The sequence below is a fragment of the Aspergillus aculeatus genome (assembly GCF_001890905.1).
Source record: "Aspergillus aculeatus ATCC 16872 unplaced genomic scaffold ASPACscaffold_14, whole genome shotgun sequence".
Taxonomy (NCBI): domain Eukaryota; kingdom Fungi; phylum Ascomycota; class Eurotiomycetes; order Eurotiales; family Aspergillaceae; genus Aspergillus; species Aspergillus aculeatus.
Window position 1 is genome coordinate 734,500 of NW_017962989.1, and position 20,355 is coordinate 754,854.

Here is a 20,355-nt window from a genome sequence, read left to right on the forward strand (position 1 = left end):
ACCGTTTCGACCGAGCCTGGGTGAATTCGATCTAAACACAGCCTGTTATTGGACTAGTCTAGGATAGAAGAAATCGAATGAGATTGGCTGGCTGACAACATGTCGCCATGCTTTATTAATTGATTCATGAACTTGCTTCAGGTTGCTTCCTGACCAGTGCCCATGCCGTCATCCTTGGGTATCCGGCTAGTATCGTCGGCCGCATAGTCAACAGCAAAGCTAGATTGGATGAAGTCCTCGAGTTCTTCGCTGACCGTCTTCAACTTCTCCTTTACACTAGCAACACCCTCCTGGCCCACAATATGTCGCGAGGGTGGATTTTCATGGCCCCCAATTGCCGTTATAGCATACACGGTCTCGGTGACCAGGACTTCCATGTGCGCAGAGCTGAGCGGAGGGTACGTGGAGATGACATCTGGCGCAGAAAACGGACCGTCTTCGACAGGATTACTTCGGTGGGAGCTGACCGAGCCATTTGCTAGACCCGTGTTACGAGCATCGTGGTTAGGCAGGCGAGAGACGAGACGATTCATTATCCCGCGGAACAACGGCGCATGGTTGACTGAGGAAGAGTAGACGGGGGTGATTGGAGGTACACTTGTAACCAGATTGGTCAGGATTCCGATTTCAATGCTGCACTGAAAAATGGTAAGTTTGACATTGAAGGGGGCTATCTCGTATGCGAGACTCTAGAAAGTGGGGACAACATTAGCGACGATTATCTATTCCGTATCCAGAGAAACACTCTTACATCGCAGAAGCCCTCAAGAGCCCAGCCTGCAGCGCAGTACATTCCTAAGCCCGGTGTGCCGATGTGAGCAGCTGCTTGCTGTTAGTGTGGATGCTCAGTTTCGCGAGTTGTGCAAGCTCTTACTTATGCCAGAAAGAATCATGATATGCCCTGACTTTTGTCTACGCATATGGGGAAGTGTCGCCTTGATGATGTTCAAGGGGCCGAAATAGTTGATCTCAAACTGGTCCCGAACCAAGTTCAAGGTCTGCTGGGAAGTTGCGAGCTCTTCCACTGTACCAATGAGGGCTATGTAGTTGGTTAGCGGGAGATGCACTGGGCGTGAGATCGGGCGTGTTGGCTGAGGTACCTTGACTTGTGCAGCAAAGGAGAATGTCTACTCTCCCGAATGTCGCAACGGCTTGCGCGACCACTGCTTGGCATTCACCGACCATTCTGCGAGATGGATGTAAGCATGCGCCATACCGAATAGTGAACGAAGCGATTGAGATTGATCGCGCACCTTATATCGAGGGGAACAGCCATAAAGCGCTGCCCCCATCCCTCGTCGCTGTGGCTTTCAATCTCGGCCAGAAATGCGTCGAAGCCATCGCGACGACATTCGTCTCGATCTGACTCTGAGTACGCCCGTCCTACCAGGGCGCAGTCACCATGCTTGAGGATTTGGCGAATAACTGATATCCCGATAGGCGAGTCGCCAGCCGTAATCACCCATACCCGTGGCTCATGATGGGCAGGAAACTGAGGGCGGGAGTAATCGGGAGGAGGATGATTGTCCGTCATTGGAGTTTAGGCCGACATTCGAAAGCCCAGCATGTCGAATTGCGCGACGAGACGCCCTACAATACCACGTAGACCCCAGTCGTAAACAGGGTTCACTTGATTTTTCGTAACGTGGGGCAGAATCTCTTTGCGCGGGGGTGCGTGCGATCTCCGGTGATAGTACGGAGTAATGGAGATTGTAGCTGGTCGGTCGGCAAGACCCGATTTATGTCATGCTCGTAGCCCGCCCGGCGATAAGACGGACCCGCAAAAACACCCGGCCATTCTGGGCCATCGCTTGCCTCCGCCGCCGTCCTTCGCGCGTGGCCTTTTCTTACCTTCTCCCCTTCTCACCTTTCCACCTCGTTCTTGTTCTGCTGACCAGGTGCGAGCACAGCCGGTCAAAAATGCCTGAACAAAGACAACGTAGGGAGGAGGAGGGGCTAGGCGTGAGTACATGCCGTCTTTCTGCATTGATTGAACTCCTAGTGGCTGACACCTTAGTTTCTGCTTTCTAGTCCGGCCTCAGAGGCGTCCTTCAGGGCCTGGCTGTCTTTATGTTCGCCAAGTTCATCATGGGCCAGTTCATGGGCGGCAATCAGGAAACCACTGTCTCTGGCGCAAAGTCAAATGACGTGCCCAGTTTTGCTGCTCGTCCGCCTCGCAGCCAGATCCCCAACTACAGCCACATCCCTGACCTCGTCTCGCCAATCTGGCCTACCGATAGTTCTCTCGATATGAATATCTATGTCTCTCCTTCCATCGCTGTGCCAAACCTCAAGACTCTCCCGTCTGGCTCACTTGTCTTGGAAGAGAGGAATTTCACTCTCGGTAATTACAGCGACACCAGGGAAATTGATACCACCATTAAGGTTCCGAAGGAAGTTCAGCGCAACGGTACACTCTGGGCACACTTCTTTGTTGGGCTGAGTGGACATCAACTTGATCCTGCAGCAAAGGACTATAGCACGGATAGCGCAGTTCACTTCTATCGCCCGTTGAACCAGTACCTCCCTAAGAAGAAGGTCAAGAAGCTCAAGAGCCTGCTTGCCTCTAACGACCAAGCTGCAGAGGAAGAGGTCGATGACACCCCAAATGTGTCAATCGCGTCGTTCTATCATCCCAACTTCACAGTTTCTTTCATTCCTGACTCCGGGGCTCAGAAGTATCGTCAAGTTCATCCTGCCATCAGACACCACATGCAGCTGGAATCCAGCGGTGCGAGGGATGCCACCGGACAGAACGGGTGGTACTACCCAATTGTTTTCCTCAACACATTCTGGCAGCTCAAGACCCATATGATGGAGCTTAACTCGACTGTTGACACTGTCCCTTTGCGCATCACCCTCAACAATCTGCAAAATTGGAAATTCAACATGATGGCCAGTCTTGATGCCAACGCTAAGGAGACCGCCCGGCAGGCTGCCTTTGGAAACGCTGCTCCAGGCGGCAGCGATGGCTCCGAGTTCGAAATGATCAAGGAAGTACTATTGGACACGAACATCTGGCTTCTGGGAACCACTGGTGTGGTCACCATTCTCCACATGGTTTTCGAAACTCTCGCGTTTAAGAACGACATTGTAGGTCATGCGTAACCCATGCTTAGGCGGAATCATTCAGTGGAGACATTACTAATGGTTGGATCTGCAGTCTCACTGGCGTAAGAAGAAGGATGTCGTTGGCACTTCCGTCCGCACTATCCTGGCCAATGTGTTCATGCAAGCTGTTATCTTCCTCTATTTGATGGATAACAGCGAGAATACGTCCTGGATGATTCTTGCCAGTCAAGGCTTCGGTATATTGCTTGAGGCGTGGAAAATTACGAAAACTGTAGACGTGCGCCTGCGCCCGCCGCCAGCTGGATCGTTCTTTTCCTTCCTACCTTACGTGGTGGTCTTCGAGGACAAACATAAGCTCAGCGAGACCGAGCAGAAGACGAAGGAATATGACGAAATCGCGTTCCGTTACCTCTACATCATCGCCGTGCCTCTTCTCGCAGCATACGCAGCCTACAGCCTGATTTACAACACTCACAAGTCATGGTATTCCTATGTCATTGAGACCCTCGTCGGAAGCGTCTACGCCTACGGCTTCCTGATGATGGTTCCTAGTCTGTATATCAACTACAGACTGAAGGTCAGTACATAGTCCGGGTGGAACCGACCGTCTCATTGCTAACAAAATGATAGTCTGTCGCTCACATGCCCGGCAAGGCGCTGATGTACAAGTTTCTCAATACTTTCATCGACGACCTTTTCGCATTCACTGTCAAGATGCCATGGCTTCATAGACTCGCCACGCTTAGAGATGATGTGATTTTCTTTGTCTGGCTTTACCAGGGCTGGAAGTACAAGGTCGACTACACCCGTGTCAACGAGTTCGGCCAGGGAGGAGACAGTGAGGATGAAGACGAAGCTGCCCCGGCTGAGAAGCCCAAGGTTGAAGCGTCAGCTACCGCATCTGGCCACCAGAAGTCTAAGGAGGCGGCAAAGAGAAGAAAGTAGGGCGATGCTTGTCATGAGTCTTCGAGTGTTCTAATGAAGGAAACATGCTTGGGAGCATCGTGATTGCACGGCAGAGGAGTCTATCTTAGTCAACATATCCTCATGGATCTTTAAACCATCAATCACCCCATACAATGGCACGTGGCGTCTTCTGAATATAGAAATGTATGAGCCGACGCGGTCCGTAACGTTTCGATTTGCATTGTACCCGGAGAGTGAGCTCGGCGACCTATATAGAAAATGGTATATACTTCTCATGAATCAACATTCTGCATCTCTTTCTGAGTCTGAGGCGGTTCTTGACCTTTAGACGACAAGTGCTGTAGTGTGCGCCGTTGGTGAGAGACATGGAGCTGAACGCTCGCCAGTTGATCGCCAAATCTGGTAAAGTTTGCCCAACTCCAAGTTCCCGCGCCTCTCTTCCAGATCTGCGAGTGTGACCCAATTTATTGGCAATCAAAGCCTGCATACGCAAGAGAAACCATAGACGGGACTCTAGTCGAGAGTAGTGGGTGCTATTATCGCTGGTTGTTCTTTGTGGCAAATCAGTCCAGTATCGTGCAGTTGACGCGACAAGTTCGAATTCGCGCGCGACTTGATGATCTAAAACAACAAGGCGTCGGTGCAGCCTGATATGCGCTAGGAGATTTCGCATTAGAATTATACTGAAGACATTCGCTCGGATCGATAAGAAGAATAAATGACTACGATGTCGTCGGACTCGGACAGAGGTTTGCCATGAACCTGACTTTGATTGACTATCGGTGTTAATAGTCCATTCAGGCTCCGACATCGCGCCAACTAGCCTACAGGATGCGATTGAGCATTTTGAGGCTGGTAAGTCCCCTGGCACCCCATTGCCTTGAAGCTTTGGATCTTTAACTCCGACCAGTTGCTTTTGTTCCCTCGAAGCAGCGATACACGGATGCTGGCCAGCTGGCCAAAACAATAGCTACACGCGCCTACGAGAGCGGGATTTCTCAGCTTGGCCTCGAACGTCTAATTAAAGTCCTCACCAAGAGCAACCATCTTGATCAAGGAACAATTACTAGTCTGATCAAAAACTTATACCCGCAAGAACGGATATCCTCAAAGATCGTCACCCATGTTATATGCTGCCTAGGACCTGCCAAGACAAAGCCCAGTCCGGCGACGCAGGCTCTGCTTCTGCGATGGCTGATTCTTGTATACGATTTCCTGGATGATAGATCCCACCTGTCAAAGCTCTATGCGGTACTCTTTAACCATCTTGACATGATAAGCTTGCGAAAGCCTCTGTGCCACCTGCTCTCGCTTATCACCAGGCGAAAACACGTCAAATCTTTCAGGATCCAGGCACTCATGGAGCTTCTCGGTGCTTCTGGGGGCGATGATAAAGAGCTCCTTACCCTACTCAGGGCTTTCAAGAACTACTGCCCGGATGTTATTGTGGGCGATTTTGGACCTTCAGGGCGAAAGGCATTGTTCTTTAAACACCCTGATCCTGAGTGGACAGCTCACGTGAGACAGGCCCAAGAAACGCATCTGGAGAAGCTTCAGGCTACTCAGCCGTCAAATTTCCAGGTAGTGCATCGCGGACTTGTCAAGAGAGGGAAAATGGAGGTTATTGTGCCTGATGTCCAAACATCGCGTGTTTTATTATACCATACCGCGTTGGAGGAGTTGCGCAGTGTGGACCACTTTGTCGAAAGAATTGATCGAATTGAACTCCCTAACCAGATAATATCCATGATGGGAGACGCTTTGGCTCAGAAATATCTCTTTCTGGCTCAGCCCGAGGCTGCGCACCAACGTCTGAATGATTGGCTGAAAAGCTTCCTTGATGATCAATTAGAGCGCATCCAGAATCGTGATCAAGAAGGGCTAGAGTCACTGGGATACATTCTGGACCTTGCATTGAACTATGCGCAATATACGAAGGTATGGCTTCCAGCCCAGTTTCGTCTATCGTGTATACTTACTCGACCACAGGAGATACCCCACGCCTTGCTCCCATTCCTGCAACAATATGTCCTTCTGTGGAACGGCTATGACAATCAAGAGAAAGTGCTCCACTTACTATCATATTTACCTCTCCAAGGATATGAAACTCTGCGGCAGGAGTTCTTACACCATGTGGAGGCCTCAGTTTTAGACGGCACGCCTCACTCTCAATCGGCTCTTCTAGACTTCTACTCTTTGTTGATACGTCAATGGGGTGTGCGCCTGAGATCTCAACCCTTCAGCGCCCATGAGTATAAGCCACTGGGGCGCCTCATCTCACACGCAGAACTCTTGGCTTTGTCGAGTCTCGAGTCTACGATCCAGCCTACAGCAGACGGCGGAAGTGAAAGCCCAAAGCCTGCTACATTGTCCGTCCTTGATTTCTACTGCACCTTGGCCGAATTGTTTTCGCACGCATCGTCGAATGGGAGCATCCGTCTTACGATTCCTCTCGCTCCAACAGTCTACACCCTTGTCTTCACCCCGATTAGTTCGGTTATATCGATCATGAGCTCAGTCCTTGCAACTTACAAGTCGTCATTCGAAGATTCTCTCACATCTCCAGCATTGCAGGTCCCTCACTCGACCGACTCACTATATCCGACAGACCTTGTGGGTCAATTTAACGGATACATCATGGACATCTGCAATCTGCTCTGGCGCAACCGCGGACTCAACTCGGAAGACCCGAACGCACTAGGTTGCCTGATTCCGGCGCCCACAGTCAACGCCCTCACGCGGTTTATCCGCAATTTGAACGATAACTCACGGGACAAAAAGCGAGAAGCCAGTTTTCTGTTCACCATTTCTTCTGTATTCTCTCTGAGTCACCATGTCGCTCTATGCAATTTGTCGGCAGCATGTTTTGCAGATATTGAGGAGGAGAATGGCATTGACGAGAGTAAACCAAGGCTACAAAGGCCCGTGACTCAGAAAGCACTCAGTGCCCTCGAAAAAGAGGGCGGCGTGAAGCTGACTTGGCAGGAGTACCGTGTTCGGATGCTCGACTGGTTAGATGCGACAGGAAATGTCGGGATTGGGAATTTGATGCGCAGCACCATGAAAGCATTGAGAAAGGAATGATTGCTCTAGATTTCAACGGCATTAGTGCACACTAGATGGTGACTGCCTCTAAGTAAGATTTCTTCTTGATACTATTTATGATACATCTAGTATGGCATTCTAATTCTATAATACAATTCTTTAAGTGCCCGGGGCTGTAGACACCTCAACCAGGGCCCGCAGCATGTCAAAACGCCTGGCGCGTGTTCATGTATATATCGTTAACGCATGGCTCCTCTCGAAGCTTGCCCATGACAGTCTCGATCTGTCTCACGTGCTCCTCGTCTGTGATATCCACCATAGTGTCCTTGTTTGGGTCCCAGAATATCTCTAGTTCTTCGACTGAAAGTCCAATGGCTTTTGACAGCGATTCTCCCACGCTCTTTGTTTCCGTGGGGTCTGTGAAGACAATCAGGCGGCCCTCATCATCCGATGTGATATCGGTTGCGCCCGCTTCAATGGCCTGATCCAAATAATCATCGGGGTCCACGCCATCCTTTTTCTCGAAGACAATTCTACCTTTCTTCTCGAACAGATAAATGGTTGGGGTAGCAGCTCCTCCAGCGTTCTTGATAGTATGTCTAACGTCCTGCAATAGACGGGCTTTTGAGTCGGTCTGACATTCAATCACGACCGCGACGTTATGGGGCAGGATAGCCTCAACGGTGACTTGTTCCAGCGCTTCGCCCGTCAAACTTATGCCCTTTCCCCGCGCCAGAGCCGCTTCAATAACATTCTTAGGGATTCCGGCTCGCTTCGCGTTCGAGAGGGCAAGGTTCAGGCGCGGATTGTACTCCGGATCGGGTCCCCACACTGCGCTGAATTAGCATAGACATTACAGCAATGAAGTTGAGCGGACTGGGGTTCTCACGATGAATTGCCGTGCTGATTTCCTTGTTCATGAGTTGACGCTCCTTGCTCTTCAATTTGTCTTCCTTGGCCTTATCGTGCTTGATCTTGGACCAACGGTTGTGTCCTGCAGACCACGGGGAGCTGCTGGTGAAGCTACGGCAGGCAGAGTACGTGAGCTGGTTGGCGCGAGCAGCGCGCTGCTGCATCAGACTTCTGCTCACTAAGGAGGCCATTGCGATGTGGACCGGGGAATATTATTGATTAGCGGGCAGCCCCATTTCTGCTCCCGGAGCGGCATGGAGCAAATGCGTCTTTTAAGTTGCAGTGCAATGCAATCGGAACCGCATCTTTCAATCTGATAGCGGGGCCGGCCTAACAGTTTCTCCGCCACCGCCCCCGGAAATGAGGCCAAGTGCCCGCTTAAGGGGCCCATCGACTAACTACGTATTGTAAGGTCGGCGACTAGACTACTGCCAGTCGGACTCACCTGGTTGCCAACCATTCACCCCCGCCTTCAACCCTGTCTCCAACATCACCCTTCGATACAATATAGACCCTCATATGGGTGACGCCCTAGGTGGGACGACCGAAACCCAATGTCTGCATCCGAAAATGCTGCGTCCACTTCCGCCGCCGACAATGCGGCTCCCCGTGCGGAGCTCGACATCAGCAAGCTTCATGCGCTCCCTTCCGAACAACAGGACCTCTACCTCCTCACATTCACATCGGACTTAGTCCAGCATATATCAGGACTGGATAAGGCTCAGGTATCGTCGCAGCAGAAATTCTTGAAAAAGGAGCTGTTCAAGATTCTCACACTGCCGTCACCAACAATCACCCGAGTTATTCGCAACAACCTGGGACGCTGCTTCGGTGCTATCTTCAGCAAGGGCGATCGCGGGGTTCTTTTCGAGACAGTGACTGACCTGCTGGGGACTCTGACTGCGAGCAAAAATGAGGCCGAACTCAAAACCAAGTTCGCTGCAGCCCACTGCCTGGGAGAGGTATTCGCAGTCGCCGGAGAGAGTGTCTTTGCGCAATCCGGAGTTGTTGTGTCAAGCTTACTGAAGCTACTCAAAGCCTCGAGCAACCATACGGGATGTCGTGGGTCAGTGTTCTCCGTGCTGCGGAAAGTGGTAGTTGGCTCTGGAGTTCCCGTCGACGAAGCTACAGCCCGAGACATCTGGAAGCAGGCCCGCAATGCCGCAACCGGGGACAAATCGACGTTTGTTCAAGTCCACGCATGTCGCTGCCTTGAACAGCTTGTGAACACGACCCCATACTTCGATAATGCGAACGACTTTGATCAGTTAAAGGCCGTGGTTTGGAAGGCAATTGACAGTCCTGTGGCTCCCGTTCGACACGCCGCTGCAGCCTGTCTCGCCCGCGCGCTAGCCAAACTGCATGCTTCGGACACTCGAATCGCTTCTGTGCCGAAGCCCAAGAAATCCAAAAGACTGTCACGAAAACCAACAGCGAAACCGACGGAAGACGATGAGGAGGCCGAGGCTTCAGAGTCGTCAACTACCAAGAAAGCAGAACCACGTCTGTTCTTTCTCCTTCCAGACCTCCTTCGGCAACTTTCTACACAATACCTCAAGAGCGCGACGTCTAATCGAGCTCGCGCAGGCATCGCTGTATGCTACAAGCACGTCTTGCGGATTCTAGGTGACAAGGCAATTGAAGATTGCTACGGCCAGATCGCGACTCACTTCCTGTTCGATCTATTGAACCATCCTACGGTAACGTACAACCGGTTTCGACTTCTGATGACCAGGAAGTTTGTCAAAAGCATTCTGGAAGATACGGTCGGTCGTGAATCGCTCCGAGAGACTAGCCAGCTGAATGCGGCTCAATGGCTGATTAACGATGTGCTCAAAGATTATCCTCAGGTGGTCCAGGAGCGGCGTGAGCCAAGCAAGCACTCTTTGACTAGCGCTTTGAGCGCACTGTCTTCCCTGATTGTATCCCTTGGTTCTGCATTTACTACTCTTGCTGAACCTTGTCGTGAGGCTTTGCTCCAGGTTCTGTCTCACCCCAGCTACACCGTCCAAATACATGCAGCGCATTGTTTGCGCAATTTCGTTCTCGCCTGCCCGCATCAATTACTCTCTTGTGTCACCATCTGCCTGAATACTTTGAACAGAGAAGTTGGCCAATTGGGCACTCCTCGACAGTCGCCGCGTCGGTGTGTTGGTTATGCCAATGGTCTTTCGGCCATGCTAAGTACATCTCGACTGCAACCTCTGTACGGGTCTGTTGATGTGTTCTCCCGTGTATTTACTCAAGCAACCGATCTTCTGAAAACCAGCAGCAACTCCGAGTTACGTGCCGCCTGTACGCAAATACAAGTCGCTTGGATCTTGATCGGAGGTTTAATGCCCCTTGGGCCGAGCTTTGTCAAAATACATCTATCGCAGTTGATGTTGCTTTGGAAGAATGCACTTCCACTTCATTTGAGTAAGGAAAACTCGGCTCAGCGTGGGATATTGGAAATGAGCTTTCTTGCGCATGTCAGGGAATGTGCTCTGGGCGCACTACTGGTCTTCATGGAGTTCAATAGCAAATTGATCACAGCGGACGGTGCGAAGAGAATCGCAGGAATGCTTCAAAATACAGTCGACTTCCTTGAGGATCTCCCGCGGCAAAAGTCCGTAAATGATTCATCACAGCGTCTCCACCCTTCGTTGCAGTTGCACGATATCGAAACGATGGTCCGACGACGTGTTTTACAGTGTTTCTCAAAGTTACTTCACGTTCATCCCTTAAGTCGTGGCGACGTCATCTCTCAATCTAGCCTCTTAAGTCTAGCAATCTCCTCCTTCGCAGACCCCGATGCTACCCAGGCAGGTCCCCTGGAAAGCTCAATTGCAGCCTCAACCGCGCAATTTGACACCTTATGGGATCTCTGCGATAACTACGGGTTCGGGGTGACGGGTATCACCCGCGAGTATGTTCGCGCGGCGCTTAATGGCAAGAATGACAATGAGAATGGGCCCTCATGGTCTGCAGTCGATTCGGTAGATCAAAGTATCGATGACGCTGTAAGTTAAAGACATACGTACCTGCTTCTGACTTCGTACTGACATGAACAGTTGACGTTCCCAATCTTTCCTGCTAGCGAACACGACTCGGTCCTGCTCTATTCATCGAGACAAGGAGACTGTCTTGTGGCTGATCCGCACGCAACTGGTGTCGTGAATGCGGCCGTCGATCTCTTTTCCGTGGCTATTTCACTGCACGCCCCCAAGGTTCAGGAAAGCAGTGTAGAGCAGATTGCAACATATCTCGCATCGCCCAGCCTCCAGAGAAACCCTGGCCGCAAGGCTGCTATGATAGTCAATGTTGCTGTGGCGCTTCTTCATGCACTCAAAGTATCGGTCAAGGAAATTGGCCCCGGAGCTGGGAGACTCAACCCCGCCACTGATAAAGTCCTACAGGAGCTTGTTCAGGTGAGACATCAGTGCTTGTAATTCTTGCAGACAAGACGGAAAGATTAATGATGACAGAAATTCGTCACCGATCCCGACCTAATCGTCCGAACGATCGGCGCCGAGGCGCTTGGAAGACTGTGCGAGAGCTCCGGCAACACCTTCACAAATACACAAATTAATTGGCTTGTGGATAAGATTGTTGAGAATAGAGAGCCTAATGCCCGTGCTGGTTGCGCTGCTGCTCTAGGTTGCATTCATTCCCAAGTCGGCGGTATGGCAGCTGGTCTGCATCTCAAAACCATCGTTGGCGTCTTAATGTCTTTATGTAACGACCCTCACCCAGTGGTCCACTTCTGGGCTCTAGGTGGTCTAGAACGAGTTGCGAACTCCGCAGGCTTGACCTTTTCGCCTTTCGTTTCGAGCTCTCTCGGAATGCTCGCTCAGTTGTACAACGCGGATACTCACAATGAGGAGGCCGCGACCTTGGCTACATCCAATATTGAGATGACCTTCCTCACTCCTGTGCTCATCAGTCGCTGTGTTGACTCGCTAATCAATGTGCTGGGACCTGACCTCCAAGACATTGCGAAGACGCGGAATCTTATCCTCACCCTGCTCAGGCAATTCCAGCTAGAGGACAACTCGGCCTTGGTCACGGAGAGTTCGAAGTGCCTGGATCATCTGTCACTGTATGCGCCGGCATACGTTGACTTCTCTGGATATGTCAAACGATTGCAGATTGAGCTCTCTGCTAATAATCCTCTTATGAGGGACGTTGCTCTCCGAGGTCTCAGCAATCTGATGAAAAGAGATGCCGCTTCTGTTATCCGCACCGCCACTCCGGCGCTTGAAGAGGAAATTTGGCTTGCGTTTGACGATACGCCTGACAATCCGATTTTGAAAGGCATGATCCAAGACTGGATGCAGCAGACAGCGCTCGAAGAGACGGAGCTTTGGATCCAGCGCTGCCACAATACCTTGACCAAGACGCGCATCAAAGCGGAAGAACCCCCTCTTACATCTGCTGTGAAGCCATCAGCCAACGATATGCCGGATGACGAGGTTGCAGGTTTTGCGTCCGCAATTGCTGGTGCTGGACAGTCTGACGGAGCCCATGACGCAGTATCCGGACAGGAACTGCTAAAATGGCAAACGCGGAACTTTGTTATGAGTTGTCTGAGTGAACTCCTGTGTATCGTACAGGAAGCGATTCTGCCAGATCAAGTCATTCCCGCTGAACTCGCTTTACAACAAAAGGTCGGAGACATTGTCAGGATGGCGTTCTCGGCCTCTACAGCAAATGTGATAGAGCTCCGCATCTGGGGACTGAAGATTATCGACCAGGTTCTAAGAGTATGATTCCTACCTGTTCCCGTCTTCGGAAAGATCTTACTGACATACGACACCAGATGTTTGGCAAGACTCCAGACCCGGACTTCACGGAGGCGTCTCTGCTCGAGCAATATCAGGCTCAGATTGGATCGGCTCTGACCCCGGCTTTTGCTGCTGACTCGTCCGCCGAACTTGCGTCTGAGGCCATCAATGTCTCAGCAACATTCATTGCGACGGGCATTGTGACGAACGTAGAGCGGATGGGCAGGATTCTTAAGCTCCTGGTCCTCGGCCTTGAGAATTTCTCTAGTGAGTGTGCTCATCAAGCTTTTGCGTCGGTGTTCGCTAATGAACTCAAGATAATCTGGATACGACCGAAATCGGCGAACTGAAGGGGCTCAATTCCAATGCCAGAGTCATGGTTAAAATGGCATTGTATTCAGCCTGGGCACGGCTGCAGATCGCTAGTATCGAGCAAGAATACCTGAACGAGGTCGTTCAGCCATACCTCACCAAGCTTACGCCCCTCTGGCTCTCCTCTCTTCAGGAGTACGCACGGTTGAGATTCGAGCCAGATATTTCGGGGAGCCTGGGCACAGGCCCATTAGGGGGCGACTTGGACGAAGTGTACGCTGCACTAAACCGTGAGACACTCTTGAAGGTATGATGAAACTCGATTGACACATAAACTTGCTGTATATTGACTTTTCTTTTTCAGTTCTACCAAGATTCCTGGTTGAACCTTGTCGATGCAATTGCTGGGTTGGTCGAGAAGGATATTGATTTTGTCTTTGACGCGTTAGACGGCAAGTCAGATCTTGAAGAGTCGAAAAAATCGAATGAAGATGAACAGGATGCGCCGAAAGGAGAGATCGGAAGCAAAGGCCACGATATCAATTATCGCGACGAGCCTGTTGCTTTCTTCTTCGTTCTCTTTGGTCTTGCATTTGAGGCTTTGGTTGACCAGTTCACCACCCCGTCACAAAGACTGGAAATCCTCCAGGCACTTAAGAGAATCCTACGACCAGTGATCTCCGGCAACGCAATCTATCAGGACGCTATCTTCTCGGAGACAATGGACTCGCTTGACCGCCTTGCTTTGACTGAAGGCACCCCTATACAGAACGTGATCGTGGAAATTGCACGCAACCTCTCTTTAGACCATCCGTCAGCAAAGGGAAGCGAGGGTCGAGATGACCATCTTTCCGATGACATCGAACAGCTGTTCGAGTTGACGAGAAGCATCATCCTTGTCCTTGCGGGACTACTACCTAACTTGCGCGAGTCCACGCCTCTTGCACGGTTTAGCGTTGGATCAGAAGACGCCTTGTCGCTCATCCGGCTCTCCCTCTCCTCGCTGGTCAATGTCGCCTCAATATTCCCTTCCATTATCCGCAATGACCTCAACGCATGCATCCTACATATCTTCAGTACAATTCTAGCGACGGGCCTATGCCAAGCCGAAGTCGTCCCCCAAGCGCTCCCCACGTTCAAGCATTTCATCAGCAGCGTCAGCAACAACCGGGACTTTGGGCCAGACGACCCCGAGAACCTGGCCGTCGTGTCCCGCCAGTTACGCGGTTGCCTGACTCGCTTCCTCACGACGCTGACCATCGCGCAACGGCGAGAGTCCGAGTCGTCGTTACCTTGCGCGAAAAATACGCTTTTGGCAATCGCTATCCTGCTCACCACCGGGGGTCACCTTATCCCACCGCACGACCCAGTCATCCCCTGCGTCCTAGACGAACTCCTCGACTGCCTCCAGGACGTCGGTCTCGCCAACGTCGCCGCGGGCTGTATCCGCTCCATCCTCCTCACTTCTTCCCCCAAATCAACCACGAGCGAGAGCATTGCCCGCTACCTCACCCCGCGCCTCATCGGGTTCTACGTCGGTTGCCCTAAGGAGAACGGCGACGTGGCCGACGATCCGGAGAATACTAGAACTGTCATCGCGCGCACCCTGGTCTCCTGCGTCACGACCGCCGTCTTCTCCGCGGACGCCACGCCTACCGCCATGTCCCTCGTCATGTCCGCCCTCCTCGCCCGCGCCGACCGCGAGGGCTCCGCCGTGTACACCGAGACCTCCGCTCACCTGCTCGAGCTCGCCAAAGCCAACCAAGCCATCTTCCGCGCCCTGGTGGCCACCATGCAGCCCGCCCAGAAGACTCTCCTCGAGGATATCCTGCGCAGCGCCGACGCGACCTCCGCCGCGGGGACCAAGCAGGGCCGCGACCGCGCATACTCGGACCATGAACAGCAGAGCATGCCCAGTATTGCGCTGCGGATGGACTTCTAAGCCACGCACGCTATCCTCCTTGTCCTTTTCCCCGCGTATATTCAAAAACTCCCTCGGTCATTTTATTCTTGTCCATCAATTGCAAACCACACCTTTGTTCGTTTTCCCCGTTTATTCCTTCATCCTGTGCTTGAGAAATGTATTCTCCTCTTCATATTACTCCAGTCCTTTTTTCCAAGTCTATTTGCTGTGATGTGACTTTGTTTGACCCCTCTGCATATTTTCTCTACTTTTTCCTGTATAATTGTACGAGAAGTGGAGAAGGGAGCTATGACGTACATGAGTTCTTGTTGATTACTTTGCTGATGGTATATGACATTCCATGCGCCAAGATGATATGTGGAAAATGGCTTTGAGTAAAGGAGGAGGAGGAGGGGATTAAGACTCTTCTCTCTGCCGACTTGCTCTGTTGTACGCAGATCATGATAACAAAGTCTTTTGCGCGAACTTGTTTTAATTCTGTCTGTGGCTTTTGTTACTTTTTTTTGTTTCCTTCTTTGCATATATGAAGAGGTTAGAGACTAAGCAGATACGCAAGGGGATTGATAGAGGCGTGGATAATTGTCGATAGAACATGATGCGATGTGAAATGTATTTTATTCTATCTTTACACTCAATCGGACTATTCGGATGCGAAACTCTGTGAAGAAAAGAGGGGGCGAGGGGGTATCGACATGAGTCAGCGGCGGAGTAGCGGTTGGTCAGTTTGGGGGAAAGGACAGGACGATTGAGTATGCATATGTCTAAGGTAAGATCACGGATGCAAGGAGAATCTAATATGTATATGGAAACAGTCAAGGTTGATCGATCAGGTCATCCGTCAGACCCGCCAAGGAAGGGAGGGAAAGAAGTCTATGAAGTGGGAAAGGTGGTCATACAAGGGAGATAAGGGTGTGTCAATTAGAGGCACTGGCGAGAATCAGACCTGAGCCGAAATGTGGTTCACTTAACCCAGAGACTCGCCCAGATGGATCATGGTCGGGGCCGGTGCCGACTTGGGCTTCCGGACGGGGTCCGGAGTGATGACCCGACTTTCCTTGGCCTCGTTGGGCGGCTTGTCGGCTTTCTTCTTGCTCTTCTCCTCGCTTTTGCGGACGGAGTAGTACTTGAGGAAGAGGATGATCATGACTGCTGCGCGCGTCAGCATTTAACCCGGGGTAACAAGACGGAAGGGGGGGAGGGGGAGGGGGAGGGATCGGTAACTCACAAGCACTAGTGGCGATGGCCATCGCCGCTCGCCTTGTCAGGATCCACCGCAGGCCTTCGATCTCGCTCTTGCCATCACTATTCAGCGACACCGTGATCTTATAGTTGAGTTCCTGCACCGAAGTGTCGATGTTGCGCTGCTGCTCGCGCGTCGACATCTTGTGGTCATTGAACATGCCCTTGATGTCGTCCTTCAGCCCGGCGAGTTCCTGGTTCAATCGCTGGGAGAGGATGTCCGCCTCGTGCTGCAGCTGGGTCCGGGACGCGCGCTGCCGTTGCATCTCGGAGCCTCGGGCCATCTGTAGCGAGGATTGGAGCTCCGAACACGCCGCCTGGAACAGGTAGGATTCGTTCTCCACGTCGGACTTGGAGGTCAGGCTCTGTCGCGCGAGGTCGAGGTTGCTCTGGAGGATGCTGCGGACGGCCTTCATGATCGTGATGGATTGCTCGTCAGAGAAGCCGCTTTTGGAGAGGTCCCGCACGAGCGAGTAGGTGTCGAAGTAGTGCACGTAGGGCGCCGGGGAGAGGTTTGGGGGGTTGCTCGTCGGGTCAGGGGCGGCGCCGCCGCCCGTTGTCAGGTAAGAGGACGGGGACGGCATGTGGAGGACGCCCTCCAGGGGATTCTGCTTGAGGATGTGCGGGTTGAACTGTGTTTCCTCGGGCGAGTGGCGTTCATTGTTGCTATTATTGTAAGTGTTGTTGTTGGTGGAGAGTATCGGGACTGCCTCTTTACTAGAGGCGGTGGTGTCTTGGAGGTCGGAGATCGTGGGCTCGGTGTCTTTCTTGGGCTTTGGCGTGGAATCCAGCTCCGCCTTCTCTGGAGTCACATTGCTTTCACTGGGCTGTTTTGATTTTGTGGCTTTTTTGTCTTTGGGTTGGGGAGAGTCGACCTCAGGAGCTTCGGCCTTGTCCTCCTTCGGCGATGACTGTTCTTGCGGGGCAGGGTTCGAAGCGCTGGTTTCCTGGCCTGGGGATGCGGGAGCTTGGTTCTCAGAGGAACCGTCTTTGGGCTTCAAGGGGGGAGGGAGGTTGGCCTCCGCGGCAGGTCCGTATCGACGATGGTAGGTTTCTGGGGCGTATCTGCGAGCAGTGTGGAAGGGGGCTTGCTGGTTGCTGGAGTATGGAGCGCGAATGGAGCGGTGGGTCGTGGGTTCGCATGATCGGACCGCTCGCATGAGGTTCGGATAAAGGAAAGGAAGCCTAGGAGTGGCCATGGTGAAGGAATGAAGGCTGAGCAGGGACAGTAAAAGAGGTCAGGAAGCACTGCGAGCAACAACCAGCATGAGAATGGTCAGGAAGGAGATGAACGCATTGCCTTTTCCCGCGGCGAAGTCATTGTCACCGGCGGAAACGTGACGTGGGCGGTGAGTTTCCCCCGCGGACACTACTCCTAATATGGACAAGTCTGGACGGTTCTGTAACATCATCTATACAGGGATTGCGATTGGTCATTCATTTGTGCAGTGTAGTGTGGATAATGCCTTTATATACAAGAACAACTGTACAACCTTACGGCTCGACCTTCTCTGCCAGAAGACCGAATAGAAGGTAGGTTCGCTTCCAGTGCTCATGGGCCGCTTTGTCAATCTTCTTCGCAACCTGCAATTGAGGTTCAAGCTCTCCGCGAATCGTTTCCAGTACGTCCGCCAAGTGGCTCGCCTCCGAGTCACCAACTTCAAAGGCAGATCTGAAGTAAGAGGCGTCAAAATATAGCTGGATCATATGGTCTTGAAGATATTTATATGGGTCAGCGTTCTCCGTCTCAGCCTTTTGCTGTGGACTCTCATTCCCGTTCGAATTTGGCGCTTCACCATCGTTGACCTCCGCTTCAGAATCAGTAGCCCCATTCTGAACAGAAGGTGACTTGAATTCTTCCATCCTAGAGGCAATGGGTTTGACGAGTTCTTTCTGTACAGTGCGCTTGAAACATCGAACGGTCGAGGCATCCCAAAGCCCGGGGCCATATTGGTTCATACTTGTCGCTAGTCGGCGCAGGAATTTGAACGCCGATGGTGACGGTTGCACAGGGATTGCTGGGTCACCTTCCCAAAGGGAGCGACCTGGGAGTCCTCGAGCTTTTTTAGTTGAGCGAGCTGACGGGCTCCATGGCCTCGTGTGCGCCACTATCTCGGCAGCAAGTATCTCTTGTAACTGAGGGATAACACTATCGGCGAATGCGTAGCCTACCGGGATAAAGTCGACGGGTAGTTCTCTCCGGATTAGTCTGATGAGCTTGAGCAGAAATGCGACCTGCTCATTCAGGCTCGGATCTTCGAGCGCTTTGAAGATCTCGCAAAAGGAACGATCAAGAGTCTCGAAAGCTTCCTTGATAGCAGCCTCGAGAGCCTCACGCAGCAACCGGGGATCATCATCAGTCAAGATTCCCGGAATGTCAACGTCTAAGTCTTCGTCCTCGCCTTCATCAATAATATCAGACCATCGAATTTGGCGCAAAGCGTCGATAGAGCTTTTGGACTTGTCTACCGACACAAGCCAAGCTTGGTACTTTCCGAGAGATAAGACAATGTCCCCGTCTCGTCCAAAAAGCCTATCCACAACAGCTTCTTTGAAGTAAGCGGAGCCATTGGAGTAGTCAATTGAGATAAGATTCTCGTCCCAAAGTGAGTGGGAATATGTGTGATCCAAATTGCTCCAGCCCGCGACGGTGGATGCAATACTTTGGCCGAACTTGTCCAAGTCTTTCGCTTGGTTCACCAGAATATTGGTAAGTCGTTCGTTCAAAACAGACCTGATGCCCTCCAACACCTGCAAAGACGAGTGGGCGGGCGTTGAGCTCCGGGAGCTTAACCAGAGTTCTAACACTTGCTCACGAAGTGTAAGGAGTTTAGAGAAATCCGACCAATTCTTCAATGACTCTCGAGACCCCTGCATATACTTGTCGAAGGCAGCCTCTGACCACGTCTTGATGATGTTATCGACTTCCGCCCTGGACAGTTCGCTCAATTTGATCCAAGGGGTGAAGTTGCTGACATCTGAAGTTACCCATCGCCCTAAGACACCAAGGTCCAGATCGTCTAGGCCGCAAATCTCGGGGTCTGTGAGAAGTGGCCGCGCTTTCAACTTGTTCAGTACGTCGGACAGCCGCCGCGAAAGTAGGACCTTGGAAGATTGTAACGTGCGAATGTAAAGGCGCAAGCTGTTCAGGATGTTCTCGCCTGGAGGGTCATTGAGCTCGAGCTGGCTCCCAATAGCATCTAGACGTATTTGATGGAAATATCGGATCGCATCGTCTGAAGAACAGCTGGTGGCTAGGCAGTAAGCAGCCAGCGCTTCAATGATTTCGTCTGGCGTTGACTTCGCAGGAGCAAGGCGCTTGTCGACTCTTCGCAGCAGGGTTCGGCGGAGGGAAGCGAGTTGATTGCGGAGGTTCTCGACGAAGGGCGGCACCGTCGGTTGTTGCGATAGGGTCTTATGAAGCAGCCGTGAGATGACCGTGAGCTTGGCGATGAGTAGGAGCGGGCCTCGCCGTCTGAGGAGCCTCGACATCGACACTGCGGAGCGATGAAGTAAGGCAAGCTGGCCTGTGAGAGCTCGCTCGGGAGAGTCTGATACAAGCCATCAGTAAATAACGAATCAATCGCGCACTTAGAACGAGCTGTACCCTTATTCGACGCGACTGCCTGGACATGGGCGTACGTTTTCTCCATTAACCGCGGGTTACACCTTCGCCTTATGTCCGCCAGCGTTGAATCCACCTCCTCCATCTCACGATTCATGGAAACGATCTTCTCGGCGGTCCCCACAAGCTCTCTATATCGCGTCCTATATGCACAAGCAACAATTAGCCTATCAATTCAAATCCCGGGGCGACCACGGCATACCCAACCAGAGCTCGGAGCCTCTCCTTATTGCTCGCAATGTCCCGCCGCAGCTCCTGCTCCACGCGGCGCACGGTTGGAATTGGATATTGGAATGCATCCTGCCATGATTTCAGGCTTTGAGGATCCGGACCGTCTGAAGCCATGGGAAAAATCACCGAGTGCTTGCCAAAGATGGCCAACGACTGCCGAAGAACGGTGACGCCGATAAGGCCGGGGTTGTCGATGTTGCTACGCAGGCCAGAACGAGTGGATGACGATCAGTCGTGCCTGAGGCAGCACGTGGCATTGTCCGTCTGGACTCCGTACACTATTCCCCTTTCGGCAAGGAACT

General features: G+C 52.0%; 7 protein-coding genes across 7 annotated transcripts; 3 read left to right on the top strand and 4 right to left on the bottom strand.

Annotated features, from left to right (window-relative positions):
* Positions 1–37: 37 nt before the first annotated feature.
* Positions 38–1,674, bottom strand: ASPACDRAFT_80732 (short chain dehydrogenase/reductase family protein). Its single transcript, XM_020205717.1, has 5 exons — positions 1,254–1,674; positions 1,101–1,186; positions 875–1,039; positions 752–822; positions 38–689 (listed from the first exon to the last, which is right to left on the bottom strand). The coding sequence occupies exons 1-5, from the start codon at positions 1,532–1,534 to the stop codon at positions 138–140; spliced, it is 1,155 nt and encodes a 384-aa protein (XP_020053612.1). The 5' UTR covers positions 1,535–1,674; the 3' UTR covers positions 38–137.
* Positions 1,675–1,817: 143 nt separating this feature from the next.
* ASPACDRAFT_124149 (CLPTM1 family protein) lies at positions 1,818–4,290 on the top strand. The gene is made up of 4 exons (XM_020196717.1): positions 1,818–1,962; positions 2,032–3,093; positions 3,164–3,649; positions 3,703–4,290. Exons 1-4 carry the CDS (start codon positions 1,921–1,923, stop codon positions 4,015–4,017), a joined length of 1,905 nt encoding a protein of 634 aa, XP_020053613.1. The 5' UTR covers positions 1,818–1,920; the 3' UTR covers positions 4,018–4,290.
* A 436-nt stretch (positions 4,291–4,726) lies between these two features.
* Positions 4,727–7,083, top strand: ASPACDRAFT_46129 (Mis6 domain protein; the record flags this gene model as incomplete). Its single annotated transcript, XM_020201744.1, has 4 exons — positions 4,727–4,748; positions 4,801–4,854; positions 4,910–5,937; positions 5,989–7,083. The coding sequence occupies 4 exons, from the start codon at positions 4,727–4,729 to the stop codon at positions 7,081–7,083; spliced, it is 2,199 nt and encodes a 732-aa protein (XP_020053614.1).
* Positions 7,084–7,249: 166 nt separating this feature from the next.
* On the bottom strand, positions 7,250–8,147 carry ASPACDRAFT_32916 (post-initiation translation factor DPC29; the record flags this gene model as incomplete). The annotated part of the gene is made up of 2 exons (XM_020199917.1): positions 7,250–7,875; positions 7,934–8,147. The coding sequence occupies 2 exons, from the start codon at positions 8,145–8,147 to the stop codon at positions 7,250–7,252; spliced, it is 840 nt and encodes a 279-aa protein (XP_020053615.1).
* Positions 8,148–8,510: 363 nt separating this feature from the next.
* ASPACDRAFT_33432 (AP-1 complex accessory protein LAA1) lies at positions 8,511–14,976 on the top strand (the record flags this gene model as incomplete). Its single annotated transcript, XM_020199958.1, has 6 exons — positions 8,511–10,958; positions 11,010–11,366; positions 11,424–12,701; positions 12,758–12,995; positions 13,040–13,341; positions 13,399–14,976. 6 exons carry the CDS (start codon positions 8,511–8,513, stop codon positions 14,974–14,976), a joined length of 6,201 nt encoding a protein of 2,066 aa, XP_020053616.1.
* Positions 14,977–15,635: 659 nt separating this feature from the next.
* ASPACDRAFT_1873539 (uncharacterized protein) lies at positions 15,636–17,396 on the bottom strand (the record flags this gene model as incomplete). The annotated part of the gene is made up of 2 exons (XM_020198017.1): positions 15,636–16,104; positions 16,184–17,396. The coding sequence occupies 2 exons, from the start codon at positions 17,394–17,396 to the stop codon at positions 15,923–15,925; spliced, it is 1,395 nt and encodes a 464-aa protein (XP_020053617.1). The 3' UTR covers positions 15,636–15,922.
* A 182-nt stretch (positions 17,397–17,578) lies between these two features.
* ASPACDRAFT_1873540 (uncharacterized protein) lies at positions 17,579–20,253 on the bottom strand. The gene is made up of 3 exons (XM_020198018.1): positions 20,025–20,253; positions 19,805–19,965; positions 17,579–19,748 (listed from the first exon to the last, which is right to left on the bottom strand). Exons 1-3 carry the CDS (start codon positions 20,165–20,167, stop codon positions 17,692–17,694), a joined length of 2,361 nt encoding a protein of 786 aa, XP_020053618.1. The 5' UTR covers positions 20,168–20,253; the 3' UTR covers positions 17,579–17,691.
* Between the last annotated feature and the right edge of the window lie 102 nt (positions 20,254–20,355).